Source organism: Myxine glutinosa, chromosome 8 (assembly GCF_964187855.1).
Source record: "Myxine glutinosa chromosome 8, kmMyxGlut1.1, whole genome shotgun sequence".
NCBI classification, from domain to species: Eukaryota; Metazoa; Chordata; class Myxini; order Myxiniformes; family Myxinidae; genus Myxine; species Myxine glutinosa.
In genome coordinates, this window is record NC_136268.1 from 58202573 (window position 1) to 58219963 (window position 17391).

Sequence of the window (17391 nt, forward strand, 5' to 3'; positions counted from 1 at the left end):
GAAAAAATTAATTTTAACGGAATGCCGGGACAAGGAAACGCGACGATAAAAACTAAAACCTAAGTTGGGATCCCACACACCTGACTTGCACACAGACACAGGAAGAAATAAACTGGAATGAATAATGGTGTGGGATTATTGTGCACTTAACTGCGAGTGGCTTGAACCTTGCCCGAAATGGTCCAGGCCCCCCCCATTCCCACGCGGGGAGAACGCCGCAGTCCACTCGGTTCCACGCGCCGCGAGGCCTCACTGGCGTCTCGCCCACCCCGGCCTCGTCACGCTCCAGCGGCAAGCAGCGCTCGTCCACGCGTCGTTTCTGCCTGGCAAAACTGCCGCTCTCCGTCTGTAAAACTCGGCATGTCTGCCGGTGGCGTCTCCGATCGCTGCCTGGAGCCCGCTGTCCTGGTAGCGTTTTTTCGCTAGGTCCGGAACGAGGGACACGAGCCGAGGGCAGAGGACAACGTCAGGAAGGTAGCAAGAGGAGGAGGGAAGAGCGTCGCACGAGAAAGATAAGAGAGAAAATGTTGGCCAGCGAGTTATTTTACCACCCGTCGTCTGACGTCATCGATCTTCCCTTCCAATCAGTCTGTCGCCTCTCGACCTCCAGAATGTTCTTCTGGCGTCAGTCCCTCACCATTGGCTGAGCGCTTCGCGCTCTCCTCCTCATGCCATCGGTCGGTGGCCAATCAGTACGTCGCTTCCCTTGCTCTTGCTTCACCACTCCGCGAGCGGCTTCTTGCTTTTGCCTTGACCAATCACAAGTTTCCTCCTGCTTCGTCTCCCTATTGGTCGACACCTGGCCCAATGGTGTGATCTCACCATCAATCCCCTCAACCAATCCTTCGAGAGGTGGGCGTGGCCTCAGCCTGCCTGAGCAATGTGTGTCTGCCAAGTCGGGGTTGTCAGCCCAAGTGTGTCATCTGGGTTCCGGCTAGTTTTATTGTTGGGGGGGATTGACCAATCGGTAAAGCCGAATAAATATCTTGAGCTTTACCCACCAGAACACTTTGCACTAGTATGGACCAGTACTCCTCAGGCCAGTTTAACAGTCGAGCCACTTTCTCAAAGTGTGGAAAAAACTTGGCTACCTCCTTTTCATTGAAGGGTGGAACCAGCCTCACATATCTGCCAACATCCCAGGTGTTCTGGCTTGGTGTCGAACCAGTCAGCAGGGATGGTACGGTACCTCTCCCCGTTCTCTCCTTAACTCCAGCTCCTTGACTTTAATTTCCTGCTGACGCGCCAATTCACGGTCTTTTAACTCCCTGTCGGCTTTTCTCTCCTCTGCTTCGAGTTCCCTTGCAGCTCTCCTTTCCTCTGCTTGTTCCTTTTCTCTTCTTTCCTGGAGTTCTCTTTCCACTCTCCTTTCCTCTGCTTCTCTTCTCTTCTCTCTTCTGCTTTCCTTTCCTCTGCTTTTAATCTTTCCTGGAGTTCTCGTTCCTGTTCTGCTCTTTTTCTTTTCTGCTTTCCTTTCCTCTGCTTTTAATCTTTCCTGGAGTTCTCGTTCCACTCTCCTTTCCTCTGCTTGTTTCTCTTCTCTTCTCTCTTCTGCTTTCCTTTCCTCTGCTTTTAAACTTTCCTGGAGTTCTCGTTCCTGTTCTGCTCTTCTTTCCTCGCTCTGCAATTGCAACTCCAGTTTCCGGAGCTCCACCTCTTCTGGTTCCTCGGGTAACCAATCCCGGGCTACCTCTTCCCATGTTCCTAATCCCACCATAGATTGTATCACAACTGTCTGCATCTCTGCCTTCCTCATATTAGTTCGGACCTCCAAGCTAAAATGTTTGGCCAATTTCAAGAGGTCCGATTTTACTAACGCTCTGAACTGTGCTTCACTAGGGGTCACTGTAAACTTCTCTGCGTCAAACTCCATGGTGACTACTGTTAGCACCTGTTAACCTTCACACAAGAAATTAAAAAAAAAACAAAAAAAAACAACTTGTTTTTGGAAAAATTTGGGAATGTTGGAAAAAGTTCCAAATTTGGGAATTCTGGGAATGTTAGGGAATTCTTTCCCGGACTAAATTTAGGAAATTTTATATCCCGGACGCAGACCCAATTTCGAGCCCACGAATATCAATTGGACGAGCCCCCAATTTCTGTAACGGGGTCCTCCCCTATCCCCTGGTCTCGGTAAACCTCCGAACTCCTCAACCCCGAGAGGGTCCCCGGCAGAAAGATATGTTACCCTTGGTTGAAATCAATCAATAAATGAACCCACACCAAGGGTTATGAACAAACAATAATATATTATAAATCACACCGGAATCACGACACAAATAATAACAGCAATTCACCCTACAATCACTATCTTAAGATGGTACCACCTTATCTAGTCCTTTAACCCAAACTCACGGCACTCCCCCAATGTTTCTGTACCCCTCCAAGGCGAAGTCGATTCGCTCCAGCGATCGTTGGATCAATGTCCGATCAAAATCAATTGAGGCGTGGACGATCGCAGCAACCCAGAGGTCATGTGGTCCAACACCCAGCAAAATAGCGGTGGACTGGAAAACCTCCCAAAGACGCGCTCCGACGTACACGTTTGCGGTTCATTCAGCGAGTCTCCTTATAACGCTCAAAAGCCACTTTCTTGCACAGCCGTTCCCGGCAACCCACCGGGGAATAATGCCCGGCCGACGCGACAAAAACCTTTTTCACTGAAGGCAGCGCGCGTGGCGAAATGGCGGACGGCTTTCACTCGAGCCGGGGCTTCAAGGCCAGGATACTCCGGAACCTCACTGCAGATACCCGACTACGCAGGCTCCACAGCACTCCGGCGATATCACCTATTGCACGAACTTCCTTTCAAGGACTCAAAGTTCACTCGCACTGTACGCTCGACCGCTTGGTACGGAGCTTCAACCAAGATCGTCTTTTTACTTCTCTCCCCGCCTCTTCCTTTCGCTCCCCTCGTCTTCCGGCTCACCATCCGATTTCCGGCCACATTTTTACCAGGAGCGCTTTTTAACCTTTTCACCACAATAACCATTTCCTTTAAACAATAATGACCGCCGTTTCCTTTCCAACCCTGATAAGAATAATACTACATCACCAGCAAGGTTATAAGTGGATGACAACCACACCCACGGAAGAGCCGAATCCGTAACACAAAGGAAGAATATTTTTCCAGGGTCTGACTGCTGGAATATGAAGGATGGTGCACTCATGAGTGCAATACCCTGACTGAAAATCTCTAGGTTGATAGTCTAATGCTGGACCAGGAATAATAACCCAGACGACAAAGTTCAAAGTGAATCACACAACCACTGAGCTATCCTATAAGACCCCAGCTCTGCCCAAGACACTGGGATTAGGGAAAAAAAATCCTTTAAGGAAAATGGAAGAGTTTTATATATATATATATATATATATATGACAGACAGTGAAAACGAAGAGAAGAATAAATCACTGATTAGTATTGGAAATAACTTCAGATTAGCAGTCACCTGTTTGAAAGATGGAGGAGACCGAAGTTGAGCAAACATTGAGAGGAAATTAAGCAGATGGAGCCAAGAAGAAAAACGGAGTTGAAGCAAGACAAGAACTTGAATTTGGAGGGGTAAATAAATAGCAGTTTACTAGAAAGAAAAAAAACAGCCAAGTGTACACAGGGAGGGGATTTTTACCTCTTGTAACCTCACATCGTAACCACACTGTGTATTGACGACATCCTCCTGTGACCAAAAAGAAAAGAAAAACAGTTAAGTAATCTGTGCACATTCACAATTTTACAAACAGGAAAAATTTGCATTTCAATAAAGCTTTCAAGTTGCTTTTATGAACTGCCCTTTCATAAGCAAATTTTTGGCACATGTTTATGATGGCATCAGTTCTGCACACGAAGCACAATAATGCACAATTAGAAGCTCAAAATTATCCGGATCGAAAAAAGAAAAGAAAATCAATTGAGCGTGCATTACTGCAAGAAAGATAATATTCAATAATGCATTAATTTTAATTCGAACAACAAAAGTGGTGCCATTTAAAGCGGAGTGTTATTCTTACCGCAGGGTCATTGACACAGCAAGAAAATGGCACGCCACATTTTTCCCGGCTTCGGTTTTTGTTACTGCAGTTGAAGTAAATATTCTGGTCCCAATCACCCGGGCCATGTGCACCACAGCACTGCCACTGCAAATACATCGATAAAAAAACGTGTTTACTTGCCATCAACCAGACTGTGCATGCCAACGACTGAATAGCCAGCACACATTACTGTTAAGATGTTTTATTTTGTTAAAAATTGTTTTCAGAGAAAACGAATCGTTTTTACTTTGTGGTAACAAGCACATTCAAATGTATATGAATTGGCACTCCCCTCCCTGGGTACAATAAAGGAAAATGTCATCAATATCAAAAATAAGCAAAAGGAAGGTAAGATTTCTCAAATACTATTTTAAGGATTCCCCGATACCTTTTTATTTTTTTGAATGAAACACGTTCGTTTAGACATACAATAAGCTTATTTGGACTATAAAAGCATGTTTATATTCACAAGCATAACAATTCCAGCACTGGCATCTATCCACAAATCCACACCCTCTGCCATGCTTTGTGCAGTGATAAAGACTGCCAATAAACGTCTATGTTTTGGCAAGCCTATCTGCTTTGAACACTCAGCAATGACTTCAGATTACATCCTTATTTGAATATACGAGAAACCATGTTCGTTTTCCCAATCTTCTTGCCCATCCACCATGAATAAAAGGCTTTATTTGTTCTAATTTTCAAAGCCATGTGAATCGGGCTGACTGTGCATGCAATGTTAGGACAGCAAACATCAAGCATGACAAAAGTCCTTTCAAAGCCTCAGAGGCAGTAATATTTTGGATGCAGTGGATACAAAAGCCATGGTTCAAAAAGTATCCAAACTACACAGATAATGTTTGTGTTCAACAGATATAAAGAACAAATGATGGAACAAAACCATTTTAAATGGCAATACAAAAGATGATGAAAATGAAATTTTGTACAGCAGGATAATTATAAAAGTTGTCATTTCCCAATAAGCAATGGGTCAAAAAAGAAACATACACCCCCAGCACAAGAGAGAAAACTATTAAGAGACTTACGTAATCTTGAGCAAAGTCTATCAGGTTCTGCAGGTCAATATCGTCACGATATGCCTTCACATTGTTGTTGATGAAAAGGTTTAATTGATCCCGAATCCAGTTCTTGAAGACAAAGGCAAGGACGCCTGCCGTAAGCTCCAAGAAAAAGATGAGTCCCAGAAAAGTTGAAAACTAAGTGAAAGAAAAGCAAAATGAGACTTCAACGACAAACAATTTATGAAGTAAAGAATCATAACACCTGGGATAGATAGTTCAGCACAATTGCTGGTCAATAAACTATTTGTATTAGAGCCTGACAGACACAGTGTATTCATTAAGTATTCAGACCCCTTCACTTTTTTCACATTTTGTTATGTTGCAGCCTTATGCTGAAATCGTTTAAATTCATTTTTTCCCTCATCGATCTACACTCCATACCCCATAATGACAAAGAGAAAACAGCATTTTAGGAAGTTTTGCAAATTTATTAAAAAGAAAAAACTGAAATATCACATTGACATAAGTATTCATACCCTTTGCTATGACACTTGAAATTTAGTTCAGGTGCCTCCCATTTCTCTGGATCATCTTTGAGATGTTTCTACACCTTCATTGGAGTCCACCTGTGGTAAATTCAATTGATTGGACATGATTTGGAAAGGCACACACCTGTCTACATAAGGTCTCACAGCTGACAATGCATATCAGAGCAAAAACCAAGCCATGAGGTCAAAGGAACTGCCTGCAGAGCTCGGAGACAGGAGTGTCGAGGCACAGATCTGGGGAAACCTACAAAAAAATCTCTGCTGCATTGAAGGTTCCCAAGAGCACAGTGGCCTCCATAATTCTTAAATGGAAGAAGTTTGGAAGAACCAGGACTCTTCCTAGAGCTGGCCACCCGGCCAAACTGAGCAATCGGGGGAGAAGGGCCTTGGTAAGAGAGGTGACCAAGAACCCGATGGTCACTCTGGCTGAGCTCCAGGGATCCTGTGTGGAGATGGGAGAAACTTCCAGAAGGACAACCATCACTGCAACACTCCACCGATCTGGACTTTATGGCAGAGTGGCCAGACGGAAGCCTCTCCTCAATGAAAGACACATGAAAGCCCACTTGGAGTTTGCAAAATAGCACCTAAAGGACTCTTAGACTGTGAGAAACAAGATTCTGTGGTCTGATGAAACCAAGATTGAACTGTTTGGCTTCCGTCTGGCCACAAAGCCCAGATCAGTGGAGTGTTGCAGTGATGGTTGTCCTTCTGGAAGTTTCTCCCATCTCCACACAAGATCTCTGGAGCTCAGCCAGAGTGACCATCGGGTTCTTGGTCACCTCTGTTACCAAGGGCCTTCTCCCCCGATTGCTCAGTTTGGCCGGGCGGCCAGCTCTAGGAAGAGTCCTGGTTGTTCCAAACTTCTTCCATTTAAGAATTATGGAGGCCACTGTGCTCTTGGGAACCTTCAATGCAGCAGAAATGTTTTTGTAGGCTTCCCCAGATCTGTGCCTCGACACAATCCTGTCTCTGAGCTCTGCAGGCAGTTCCTTCGACCTCATGGCTTGGTTTTTGCTCTGATATGCATTGTCAGCTGTGAGACCTTATATAGACAGGTGTATGCCTTTCCAAATCATGTCCAATCAATTGAATTTACCACAGGTGGACACCAATCAAGGTGTAGAAACATCTCAAAGACGATCAAGAGAAATGGGAGGCACCTGAGCTAAATTTCAAGTGTCACAGCAAAGGGTATGAATACTTATGTCAATGTGATATTTCAGTTTTTTCTTTTTAATAAATTTGCAAAACTTTCTAAAATCCTGTTTTCTCTTTGTGATTATAGGGTATTGAGTGTAGATTGATGAGGGAAAAAATGAATTTAAACGATTTCAGCATGAGGCTGCAACATAACAAAATGTGAAAAAAGTGAAGGGGTCTGAATACTTTCTAAATGCACTGTATATTGGTTTAACCAATGTATCAGCTGATATTCGGATTTTCTTTTGAACCAGTATCGGCATTTATGCCACCGATGTTTTATACCAGGCCGTTGGTGCGTTCACCTCCCCCCACCCAAATTACAAAGGTCCACATTTATAGAAGCATTCATTGATTCTTTTTAGTCCGGTGAATTAGCAAGGAATGAAAAAAAATAACCTAATAAAAAAAAAAACCAAGAAAAGCTCAAGGAAGGTTAGAAAAAGATCAGGATAAAGCAAAACAAATAAAAATAAAGAAAGAAAAAAAATTAGAAAACATCCAAGACACAGGAATTGGCAGAAGTCAGGTAAAATGTGATTAAACCTCAAATACTTATTTTATTCCATTCTATTTCTTGCATTATTTGGTTATCTTCCAAATAAAAGGATCAATGAATCACTTTTTTGAGCAAATACTCCCCCCATTAGTCTTAACTTTGTACACCAAATAATATAAAAATTAAAATTAAAAAAAAATTAAAAAGTTTACTTTGTTTCCTGGGTCTCCCAGACCCAACACATGGAAAGGTGTAGTTTTTGACAAAGCTGTAGGTATATCTTCTAAATAAAAGGATCAGTGAATTATTTTGAGCAAATACTATAAGAAGCAAATATATATCTGTAATAATAAAACTAAATATAATATATAATAAATATATAAATAATATATATATATATATAAAACAATAAAAAGCAAATAAATATACAATGATAATAATAATAATAATAAAAGAAGCAAATAAATACTTTTTGAGCAAATACCATGAGCCTCAACATTGCAGAGAAAGAAAAAATCCTTTTGGCTTTAACACAAGGCTCTATATTTACAAAGCACTCTCTTTAATGGCCAGAAGATATGTCTGTGCATTGCTCTCATCAGGTCCAAGTCAGAGGGCGTTCAGCACAGTTGGGAACATATACGACAATAGAAGGAACTCGTTCAGTGGTGAAAATGCAGCGAAGCTGTGTTTTCTTCACTAAAATGAGAGAACTGAACTCTGGTGTCGAAGCACTGCCAGACTCTGCTAAAACAGCTTAAGTTCAAGTTGCAAGTATTTTTTTACTATTTCCTGTTATGTTGGATCCGTTAAAAAGTTATTGATGTGTGTATTTTTATTTATTCGATTGCTTGTTCATAGTATAAATCAAGTAAAATGTCCTAAAATATTGAAAGTTCAATAAAACACGAGTTTTTCAAATAGATTTGCAGCTTGCCGGTTAGCATGCACCTTGCTCGGTGTGTTCCGTTAGCATGCACCTTACACGGCGTGTTCCGTTAGCATGCACCTGGCACGGCGTGTTCCGTTAGCATGCACCTGGCACGGCGTGTTCCGTTAGCATGCACCTTGCACGGCGTGTTCCGTTAGCATGCACCTTGCACGGCGTGTTCCGTTAGCATGCACCTTGCACGGCGTGTTCCGTTAGCATGCACCTTGCACGGCGTGTTCCGTTAGCATGCACCTTGCACGGCGTGTTCCGTTAGCATGCACCTTGCCCGGCGTTTTACGTTAGCATGCACCTTGCACGGCGTGTTCCATTAGCAAGCAGCTTGCTGTTGCTTGCCAAGCCAGACGTTCCGTATCAACGGCTTTGCAAACTGCTCGTCCAGTCGCTCGGCCAACGGAGCAAAGCAATTTCGTCCAGGCAAAATGAAGTTTGACTTTAAACAAATTGCAACACAATTATAAAATAAAGAGTAAGAACACACACGTAACTCTGTGGCTATTGTTTGTTCTGATGTGGTTTGTTATTGTATGCTACATGGTTCTCAAGGTACAAGAAACGTGTTCGGGACTGGTAAATTGTAATATGCTATGAGCCAGTGCTGATAGTGATTCTGTAGCTTCTTAAAATGCTGTACATTTATATGATAACAAACATGTTGAAAAGCTATTTACATTCCTAATTTATCTGAAATGTTGACCCACAAAATAAATCAAATAATATGAAATATTGCACAAAGCAGCTCATTAATATTACAACCCTGGAAGTACCGTTGGCAGCGATGCGTTGTGTCAGGGAGGAATTCACACCTCTTGTTCTAACTAACTGACAGCTTGGCTAACTACCATAGTTGATCTAGCTTTGTCTTGTACTCCAAATCGACTTATCTATGAATGAAGGGGGAAAAAATGGGGAAATTAGCCAATTTGACTTGTACGATGAAAAATGCGATATTTGAATGCGAAAGGAAAATGCTAAGTTTTAACAAGTCGAGGCAATCAGTCAATCCACTCCATCTGGATTTTAGAATAATTTGTCAGACCAACTGCAATTCTATATTTTCATTGGTTGGTTTCTGGAAATGTTTGCAGCAAATGCCCCATTTAATATCTGTTTCTATTGAGCTAAAGCAATGTTTGTCTTTTTTTTTAAAGGTTATTATTTGACATGAGAAAACAATTGAGAACTAGAACGGTACTCAGTTGACCGCATACCTCTGCCAAGCTGAACAGTTCGTTTTGTATCCCAATGATAGGCCGGATCTCGATTCGGACCTGAACCAAAATCTAATTGGCTTGTTCATGATGTAAAAACAAAAAGTTTTCAAATATCATGTTATATAATCGTTTTTCACCCGATGCCTCAATGGTGAAGAATCACTTTAAAATTAAATAATTCTCGTATCCGAATCCATATTCAAATCTTCACTAAAAGCGAATCGAATCGTCCTTGTCACACACACACAACCTGTCCACCAAGTTTCGTCAAAATCCATCCATAACTTTTTGAGATATTCTGCTATATATTGTTTTTGGCCCAATCTCCCAGTGGTGAAGAATCACTTTAAAAATTCTAGTAGCCGGATCCGAATCCGGATCTTCACCAAAATTTAATACTTTTGTCCTTGTCACATACACTACCTCCCTGCCAAATTTCGTCCGAATCTGTCCACAACTTTTTGAGATATCTTGCTTACAGACAGACAGACAGACAGGGGTGAAAACATAACCTCGATCCACCTTTGGTGGCGGGGGTAAAAACATAATGATGAAAAAAACTTAAGTCAAAATAAATCACAAAATAAGAAAACAGAGCAAATAGACAACTGAAATATTGGAAATGAGACAAGCTAATGTTGATAGAGCATGATGGTTATGGTTATGACTAACTTGGTTATGGTTATGGTTATGACTTGGTTATGACTAACTTCCCTGAAAATGTCTGCTGCTCTTCTTCTGCTCCAATCGGCTCATCTGATCATGTGCTTGTTAAAGTGGACATCTCTCTGACCATTCTCAGAGAGCCTCCTCAGTGTCGACGAGTCTGGCATTTCACTCAGGCCAACTGGCATGGTCTTCAAGCAGCCATCAATCATCTGGACTGGTCTCCCATCTCTACCGCCTCTGACATCAACTCATCCTGGGAATTCTTCCAAAGTAAACTGCTCTCTCTCATGCACAGATTTATCCCATCTCGTCTTCAGTTGTCATACCCTTCCTCCCGTCCATGGTACACGGAATCTTGTGGTGAGGCTATTGCCCAGAAACAACTTGCTTTCGTCTCCTGGAAAGCAAATCCAACGGAAGGAAATCTCATTTCCTTTCACAAAGCCCGAAACAAGTGTGTGTCCACCCTCAGGAGAGCCAGGACACAATATCTCTCCGTTCTCAGGACAGAACTCTCTTATCTGTCTCCCTCTTCCAAATCCTGGTGGCGTCTGGTCAAATCTGTTTCTGGCGTTTGTTCCCCCTCCATCCCCTCCCTCACCTCAAACGGCCACACGGCTGACTCCGCGCGTGAAAAAGCTGAATGCCTCAACTCTGTGTTTGCCTCTAAATCGTGTGTCCCAAACCCATCCCTCTCTGTACCCACCGTACCCAGTCGTACCCAGCTGCTCCTGGACTCTGTGTCCTTTCCTTCTGACAAGGTGGAAAAGTTTCTGTCAACCCTCGACTCTGATTCTGCAACTGGACCTAACGGCATCAGCCCACGGGTCCTAAAATCTTGTTCTTCCGCTCTTTCACTCCCTCTCTCTGTTCTCTTCACACTCTCTTTTGCTCAAGGTCATCTGCCATCTGCTTGGAAATCTGCCAGCATCACCGCTTTGCACCAAAAAGGTGCAAAAACAGATCCCAGCAACTACAGACCAATCAGCCTTCTCTCAATCATCAGTAAAGTCATGGAATCCATCATTGCTTCAGATATGAAATCTTTCCTCTTCTCCAATGGCTTGATCTCTGATCATCAATTTGGTTTCAGACCTGGTCACTCTACTCTGGACATGCTGCTACTGCTTTCTCAGCAATGGATGGAGGTCCTCAATGCCAAACAGGAAATTAGAGCTGTCTCCCTTGACATATCACGTGCCTTCGATACGGTCTGGCACCCCGCTCTGCTCACCAAACTCTCCTCTGTTGGTATCCATGGAAAACTCCACGCATGGCTGGCGGACTTCCTCTCTAGTCGTAGTCAACGTGTGGCCCTGAATGGGTTTCTCTCATCTGCTCTTCCTGTTCAGGCTGGAGTTCCCTAAGGCAGTGTTCTGGGCCCTGTGCTTTTTCTGGTCTTCATCAATGATCTCTCCGACTCTCTTGAAAATCCTCTCTATCTCTTTGCTGATGACTCTACTCTCTGTCGCTCCATTCTTCATCCCTCAGATCGGCAGTCTGCAGCCTCCTCACTCTCTGCAGACCTGGACAAAATCACAGACTGGGCAAACAAGTGGAACATGTCTTTCAATCCTGACAAATCTCACACTCTTACGATGTCTCTCCGAAAAGACCGACTGGACAACCCTCCCATCTACTTGCTGAATAATCCTCTCCAAGAAGTTCTGTCACTCAAACTTTTGGGTCTCACTATCTGCCATGATCTTTCCTGGGAAAACCACATTTCAAATCTGGCCTCCAAACCCAGTCGCCGACTGGGCATCCTCCGTCGTGCGAAGTCCTTCCTTGGCACACCTGAGCTCCTCACCACGTACAAGGCTTTCATCCGCAGCTCAATGGAATACTGCTCTCCCCTCTGGGCTGGTGCTCCTGCCTCACACCTAGCTCGTCTTCACGCTGTTGAAAGCAAAGCATTCAGAATCATTGGAATCTCCCGCGATGAAGCTAACTCCAAGGGCCTCTCACTCACTCACCGCAGACAGGTTGGTGGTCTTTCCGTCTTCTACCGACTCCTTTCTGGCCTTGCCCCCCCAGCTCTCTCTGGGCTCTGTCCCGCAAATATTCCTACAGGTCGCACAAGATCTGCCTGCAACCCTCTTATGGTTAAACTGCCAAAATCAAGACTCTCTGCTCACCTTCACTCCTTCATTCCTCTTTTCTCTCGCCTCTGGAACAAACTCCCTCACTCTCTTCAATCCCACTCCACCCTCCAGGTCTTTAAAACAGCTGTTAACCACCATCTCTTATCTTCCCCCATCCAAAACCTTGATCTTTTCTATCCCCGATAATTTCACCCCAATTCCACTTTTTGAAATACCAACTTCTGTCCTGGAAGTCCTTGGTGTCCTTGTGTTTTATACTTCTCCAACCCCCCCCCCTTCCCACGCCTCCTCCCCCCAAGCCCTCTCCCTCCCACACATCTCCCACCTCTTAAATGTTGTGTGCTCTCAAGTGTTTGTGTGCTTCCCATTCTCTTGTCTTCCGCTCCCTCTTTTTATATATTTTGTTTGTCTGGTTGATTTGTTTGTGAAGTAAATGTCAGCTCTTTCATGAGCCTCGATTCAGTATACAAAAAAAAAAAAATGACTAAGTCGCTTAATTAATCAGGACTTGTAAAAAAATATTGAAATAGAGCTCGTCGGTTGACAGCAACAAAAATAGCCATACACCTTGAGCAAATTAAGAATTCTGGGGGCTATTTTGGGGACATGGCCTGCTATTCTGTGGACCAACAAGACAATGTTTGCAGCAGCCTTCATCTACAAAACACAAAAGGTGGACGACTCCAAAAGCTATCGATTCACTGCAGAATTATGGACAAAACTAAATAAATAAATATTTTTCAAACTGGCCTCATGATTACAACCAATAAATTATTTGAGCACCGATGAAAGATATTGATTACATATAACAGGCTTCAATTGAGAAGCTTGCAAGGAAGATTAACAAAGATCTTAAAAAGAAACACCAAATATTTTCACTTTGTCCAAAGTTTGCAGAAAACAGTCCAATCGTTAGGTACAGTCAGTCTTCAAACAAGTTCTTACAAACTTCAGTAGGTAAGTGTTTTCACGCAAAGCTCCAACGCAGCCAGTGAATCCAAGGACGAACATAACAGCACCAACGACAAGGAAGAGCCAAACAGGGTCAAAGCCCTTCAGTTGCGTGATGGAAGGAAGATTTGTCAAGACGCCCTGAAAAACAAAAAACAAATGGCAAGTCAAAGATGGGAGAACAGAACTTCTTCCAAACGATTAAATTTGTTGCATTCAAACAGATGGAATATATTTTTGTTGGATGTATAGCATATATTCTGATCGATTAAGCAGCACTGAAAGAACATTGCAAATGCAAATTATGATGTTCTCCGACATGAAATTCAATTTGATGACTGGACTTATCCGCCATCAAATCACCACTGTTGGATCATTCCAAATCAAACTAGAAAGGCACGTGGTCACGATGTCACAACGCCGACCGATATGCCTCTGCACACATTATTACATCATTATACATACTTGTACCAATTTTGATTTGAACGCATTCAGCTGTTCTCAAGTATCACATTTTTACCTTTGACCTCACCAAAATCACAAAATCACCTCTCTCCTCACCTTTGATGCCAAAATATAATCGGTTAATCTTTGAATCATAATATATACAAAGTTTGGTCAAAATCCCATCACCGGTTCACAAGTTAGAACAGTAATAGAGTTAAACAGATGTTTAGTAATACAGAACTTTAAAATACAAGAAAACAAACACAACATAATAACAATAACCAAAGCTTTTTGTGCTGTACTCCTCAAGGCGATTCACAGCAAAATACCGGAAAAGGTGAGAGATCGTGCATTTATAGGCATGTCTATGTAACAGCGACACCATCAGTCATGACGTATTTGGTATTCCGAACACCCATTGGTTGACTCAGTCACCACTATCCCTGGGTCCGATTGGCTGGAGCAGAGTTGATAGCGATGACTCACCAGCATCAATACCATGGAGGAGTACAACCCAAAGGTTTGCTGATCGTATCAAACATCATGTCCCTCTGGCGATTTGAAGAAAGAACTTGGGAGTGAGGACTCAACCGGTACGAGCATGTAAGAACGTTCAAGGACTGTCTGCCATTTCTTGTTCTTCTGCCATTGCACGGCACCTGGCTGCCAACCCTGGTTGTGCAGACCAGTACAACGCAGATACGTTTAAGATATTGAGCCGAGGTCAGAGTGCGTTACATCTACGTATGTTGGAAGGAACCTTCATCCGTTCCACGAACCCTATATTGTGTCATCAAAAGGAATTTGTACATTCTCTTTCAACATGGAAAGATTAAAGGTATTTCCCCAACCACTGTCCATGGTATGTCTGCAAATGGTGAGTCCCCGGCATCGGGGGAACCCCATAACCGCTCCCTCCAAGGCATTGATGCTGGTGAGATATCGCTATTAACTCCGCTCCAGCCAATCGGACCCAGGGATAGTGTGACCGAGTCAACCAATGGGTGTTCAGAATACCAATTGCGTCATGACTGATGAACCAATCAGTGTCGCTGTTACATTGACCTGCTTATAAATGCACGATCTCTCACCTTTTCCGGTCTTTTGCTGTGAATTTCCTTGAGGAGAACAGCACGAAAAGCTTCGGCTATTGTTTGTTATTATGTCGTGTTTGTTTTCTTGTATTTAAAATAAACAGAATTTTTACTTAACGGGACCTCTGATCTTTGACCCCAAAATCGAATCCGTTTATCTTTGCCAAGTTTAATGATACCAAGTTTGGTGAAAATCCCATCACTGGTTCACAAGTTATCGCGGTAACAGGATTTTCACCAAACATGACCTCTGATCTTTGGCCTTTGACTTTGTGACCCCAAAATCTAATCGGTTCATCTTTACATCATTATACATACCTGCACTAAGTTTGACTAAGATCCCTTCAGCTGTTCTAAAATTATCGCGGTAGCGAAAACCAATCATGGACGGGCAGACAGACAACCTGACAGCCAGACAGACAACACAAAAACATAAAATAGCCTTTTAGACAGAAAATTAAAATAGCTTTTTTAACAGAATTTTCAGCATTTAGACAAAAGATTGGCACTTTCAAAATGGTTAACCACAATTGTTCTGTTTTTTTTGAATGATAATCACTCATGGAAACAGAAGAAATATCCATGAATGAGACCGAGGTGTTAATTTCCTGTTAATACAATTTGCGGTTATAATTTCTGGTTAATCTGGTTTCTGGTTAAAAAATAAAAATAAAACAAATAAATACTATTTCCTATAGTTAATATGCAGTATGAGCAAGCTTCCCATTCGGCAAGCTGAGAAAGTTCTCAAAGTCTTTCGTTGTGCAGAGGTACAGCCCTTTCTCTCAGGTGAATGCATTTTCAGCTTATTTCACAAGCTTTGTGAGCAATTTTAAGTAAAAATACTCATCTGACACACAATACCCTTTATGATGCCCTGAACGCCGACGTTACTTGGGGTTTTTGTGGATGCGCGTTGAGCATTCTGGGGTGGAATACATCATTTTGGAAGTGCCAAATTCCTCTGTGAAAAACTTTGTAAAGTGAAAAAGATTTATATATACACTTTTCCCAGAGCTGTGCAGGCCAGTTAAAAAGAAAGGGAAAAAATAAGTAAATAAAACCTCAAACCTGTGCCATCATTGATACTTCGGCATGAGTGCCACAGGCACAGGCACTCATGCCAAAGTGGTTGAGCGCCACTGGTTGAGTGCCACTTTTTGACAATATTCCATAGAAAGGCTTTCATTGTTATGCTGAAGATACAAAAATCCACCTGTGCATGGTGTTATGTTCTGCGACTGAATTTGTCGCTTCAAATCAAACGTAGATATCCAATAACTTCATCAATCTCAACGCTGTAAAGACTGACTATCTGACACTTTGCTCTGCATCTGTTGTTACAAAATACCTAACCCCAGATAGGGATACGGTCAAACATCAGAAGCTCAGAGAGAAGATATTATTGTCGAAAATTACATGATCTCCTTTGCCGGCACTCAAAGGAAACCATTTTCAGAATGGCAATCGAGTGCGAGGAGGTTGTAGGAATGAAATTTAAAGGTATTCGGAGGTTCAAAGCACATTTTTGCTAATCCTCCACGTTTCAGCTCCTGATGACAGTGGGAATAGAGGGTCTGTACAAATGGTGAAACTTTTAAAAGGCATGCATGCCTGCTGACTTCACAAGCTGCAAAGAAAGATAACAGGCCATGTAGGTGGTGTATTGCTGTTGTTTCACTCACTGCAATGTTAAACAGCATTGATTTATGCATGGTTACAAACGAGAAAGTTCAACAAATGTATTGCACAAGTACAAAGGAAAAAAGACTGATGCAAAGCGGTTTCCAAGAGATAATAGTATCACAACGGTATGCAACGAATACTTTGGAGATATTTCAATATTTGATCTTTCACTCCATGTTGAATGGAAAAGCCATGTGAAGCATTTAGATCAGGTTGCTGTGGAAATTTCTAGTTACCGTTACATGATAGTGCACATCACCACATTGCACATTGCACATGACATCAGCATCACAAACTAATACAGGGAGCACTCGACTTGCAAATGGGTTGCATTAAGAACGATAAACTCTGACCGAATGATTGCTACGAAGTCAGAATGCAATTTCACATAGACTCTGGATTAGATATGGTGGTTCGGTTCTAGAACCAAGCCAATTGAACATGTAATTAAGCTGAAATATTGTACATCTATACTATAAGAGAGCAGTTTGTCTGTCTGTGGGTGTGTGCATCACCATTTTTCAGTGATGGCAGAACGGATATTCATCAAACTTTCAGAGGTTCATCAGTGAGTACCAGGGAGTGTTTTGGCAAAAATAAAATAAAAAAAACTGAAAAACAAACTTCGATTTTTTGGGGGATTTTTTATAAATCCCTTTAAAGGGATAGGCACAAAGGCCTGGGCCTTTGAAACTGTATGAAAGGTAACATTAAATTATCCCCGATTAGTGTGTGTGTGTGTGTGTGTGTGTGTGTGTGTGTGTGTGTGTGTGTGTGTGTGTGTTTGTGTGTTTGGTGTTTGTGCAATATGTTAAAAAAAAATTTCCTCAGTGGGTGTAAGTCGGGGAATAGAAAAAATAAATAAATAAATAAATAAAGCAAATTGATTCCTTCAAATTGTCAACAGGATTAGAACATCACCGGGTACTCCTGCTAGTTTGCAATAAATGACAGTAAATACCCCTTCAATCCCCA

General features: G+C 42.4%; 1 protein-coding gene across 2 annotated transcripts in view; it reads right to left on the reverse strand.

The window, feature by feature from the left end:
- The window catches only part of LOC137432511 (tetraspanin-5), a 44166-nt gene that overhangs the window by 15919 nt on the left and 10856 nt on the right, over nt 1-17391 (reverse strand). For both annotated transcript variants that reach the window (XM_068124521.2, XM_068124520.2), the window contains exons 3-6: nt 13184-13330; nt 5076-5246; nt 4009-4134; nt 3630-3677 (exon numbers count right to left, since the gene is read on the reverse strand). In XM_068124521.2, the coding sequence (XP_067980622.1) occupies nt 3630-3677; nt 4009-4134; nt 5076-5246; nt 13184-13330 (492 nt within the window). The remainder of the gene's footprint in view (nt 1-3629; nt 3678-4008; nt 4135-5075; nt 5247-13183; nt 13331-17391) is intronic.